At 51.4% G+C, this 1680-nt stretch overlaps 1 protein-coding gene across 1 annotated transcript in view; it reads right to left on the minus strand.

Annotated features, from left to right (window-relative positions):
• Positions 1 to 1351: 1351 nt before the first annotated feature.
• Positions 1352 to 1680, minus strand: part of PEP5 (tethering complex subunit PEP5) — a gene marked incomplete at its 3' end in the record, with an annotated part of 5989 nt that continues 5660 nt past the window's right edge. The window contains exon 11 of the mRNA XM_076644224.1: positions 1352 to 1403. Coding sequence (XP_076493589.1) covers positions 1352 to 1403 — 52 coding nt within the window. The remainder of the gene's footprint in view (positions 1404 to 1680) is intronic.

Genomic DNA, 1680 nt, shown 5'->3' on the forward strand with positions numbered 1-1680 from the left:
AACGCCGCTGCCACGACTCCAAACCCGTCCTCGCTCTCCTCGACCTCGGAAACGAACAGCTCGTTCTTCCTCTCCCTGGCATGGTTGGCTCGAACTTCTCGGATGAGTCCACTACCTAGATAGTAGAAGTACTACCTGGTCCTACTGTTGTACGTTCTCCTCGAGCTCCTACCTTCTTCGACAATTAGTCAAGCAGACGCATCCGTTTTCGTTTCGATCCGTTTTGGTTGATTCACTTCAAGTTTCAAGTGGGATCTCGCTCTGAGATTTCACCGTTAAATTTCCGTTTTGCTCATATTTCTTCTGATATACCTCTCCAGCGGCTTCCGCTCATGTCGCATGTCCGAAAAGCAAAACACGGGTCGCTCCCTCGACGCGACTCACCTCCGTCCTTCCTTCTCTCCGATCTTCTTTCTGCCTGCTTGTGAACGTCGAGATGAGTTTCAGTTGGCTCGAAGGTTTTTCAGTTTGTGGTAGCAGCGTCTGGCCTTGCTCCAATAATTGTTCTTTTCCTCCGTTTCCTTCTCTTCTGAAGCGACCCGAGACACGAAGATGGAAGGTCGAAGGACGCGTCCTCTCAACCGCAACAACCTCTCTTCCTCTGTTCTTCCAGCCTTAGCTACATCGGTCACATCCTTCTTGATGCACGTCTCAATGTGTGCTATAAGCTCTACGGATATTCTCGAGGACGAGTCTCCAGTGGGAGTGCTGCCAGTGAGAAGAGAAGTCGAGCTCAACCGCTCCTCCCTTCCCCTCCGCCTCTCCCCCTACAGCGATACACCCCATCTGTCCCACCTCGAAAACCCTCTCGTCATCGGACGAGGTCAAGGATCTCAAACTTCTGAACGCCTCACTCTCCAAAACGGCCAGCAACTGAGCTGACATCGCCGAAACGTGTCTCGAGACGTTCTCCCTTTCGTTTTCGAAGAGGACCCTCTTGATTCAGAATCAAACGTCCCTACAATCGCTATACATACGTAATGAATCTGAACTTTTGCTAGCAGAACCTGGATTCGTTGCCGACGCGTGAGCCGTGAGTGTGGGAGTCCAAAAGGTTGAACGTTCGTTTCCTCTCTCCTTCGTCTTTCTCTGGTCCTCCCTCCAGACGCTCATTTTTTTTTTTTTGTATGAAGCCTCCGAATCAGTTTGCTCCTGTTATAGGAAGAAAACTCATCCAGGTAGTGCCGTTCGAAGGGAAAAGTCAGGCAGGAGAAACCAAACAAAAGGCGCGACCGGGACGCGACGACGCGACAAAATCGAAAAAGAAGAGCCAGCTTCTTGCATTCAATACCGCCAATTCCTCCTCCGATCAGAAGAGGACGGAGCTTCATCTGACTCTCTCGGGTTTCCATCAGTCGATTGAGCGTTTGCTGGAAAGAAGCTTCCTACGCAGGAGAAGGATTCTGCAACGGGAAGCATCGGCATCGGCAGCGACCTCATCAACGCTCCCTTCAAAGATGGTCCTAGGATGTCGGTGAGTTGCGAAGATTTTCTCTTCATATCTCGCACAGAACGGTTTCCGAGAGAGAAGGAAGGGGGACCCAAACCTCATGCGAGCTTGCTTGCTTCCTTCTTCGTTTCGTCGGCAGTACTCGTCCTCCTCTGGTTCAGGATCCCTCTCAGGACTCTCGGTACCCAAGGGACAGCACTCTCCTCGAAGGGAATCCTCGACCTACGACT

The sequence above is a fragment of the Mrakia frigida genome, assembly GCF_051309035.1.
Source record: "Mrakia frigida strain ATCC 22029 unplaced genomic scaffold BDY24scaffold_33, whole genome shotgun sequence".
NCBI lineage: Eukaryota > Fungi > Basidiomycota > Tremellomycetes > Cystofilobasidiales > Mrakiaceae > Mrakia > Mrakia frigida.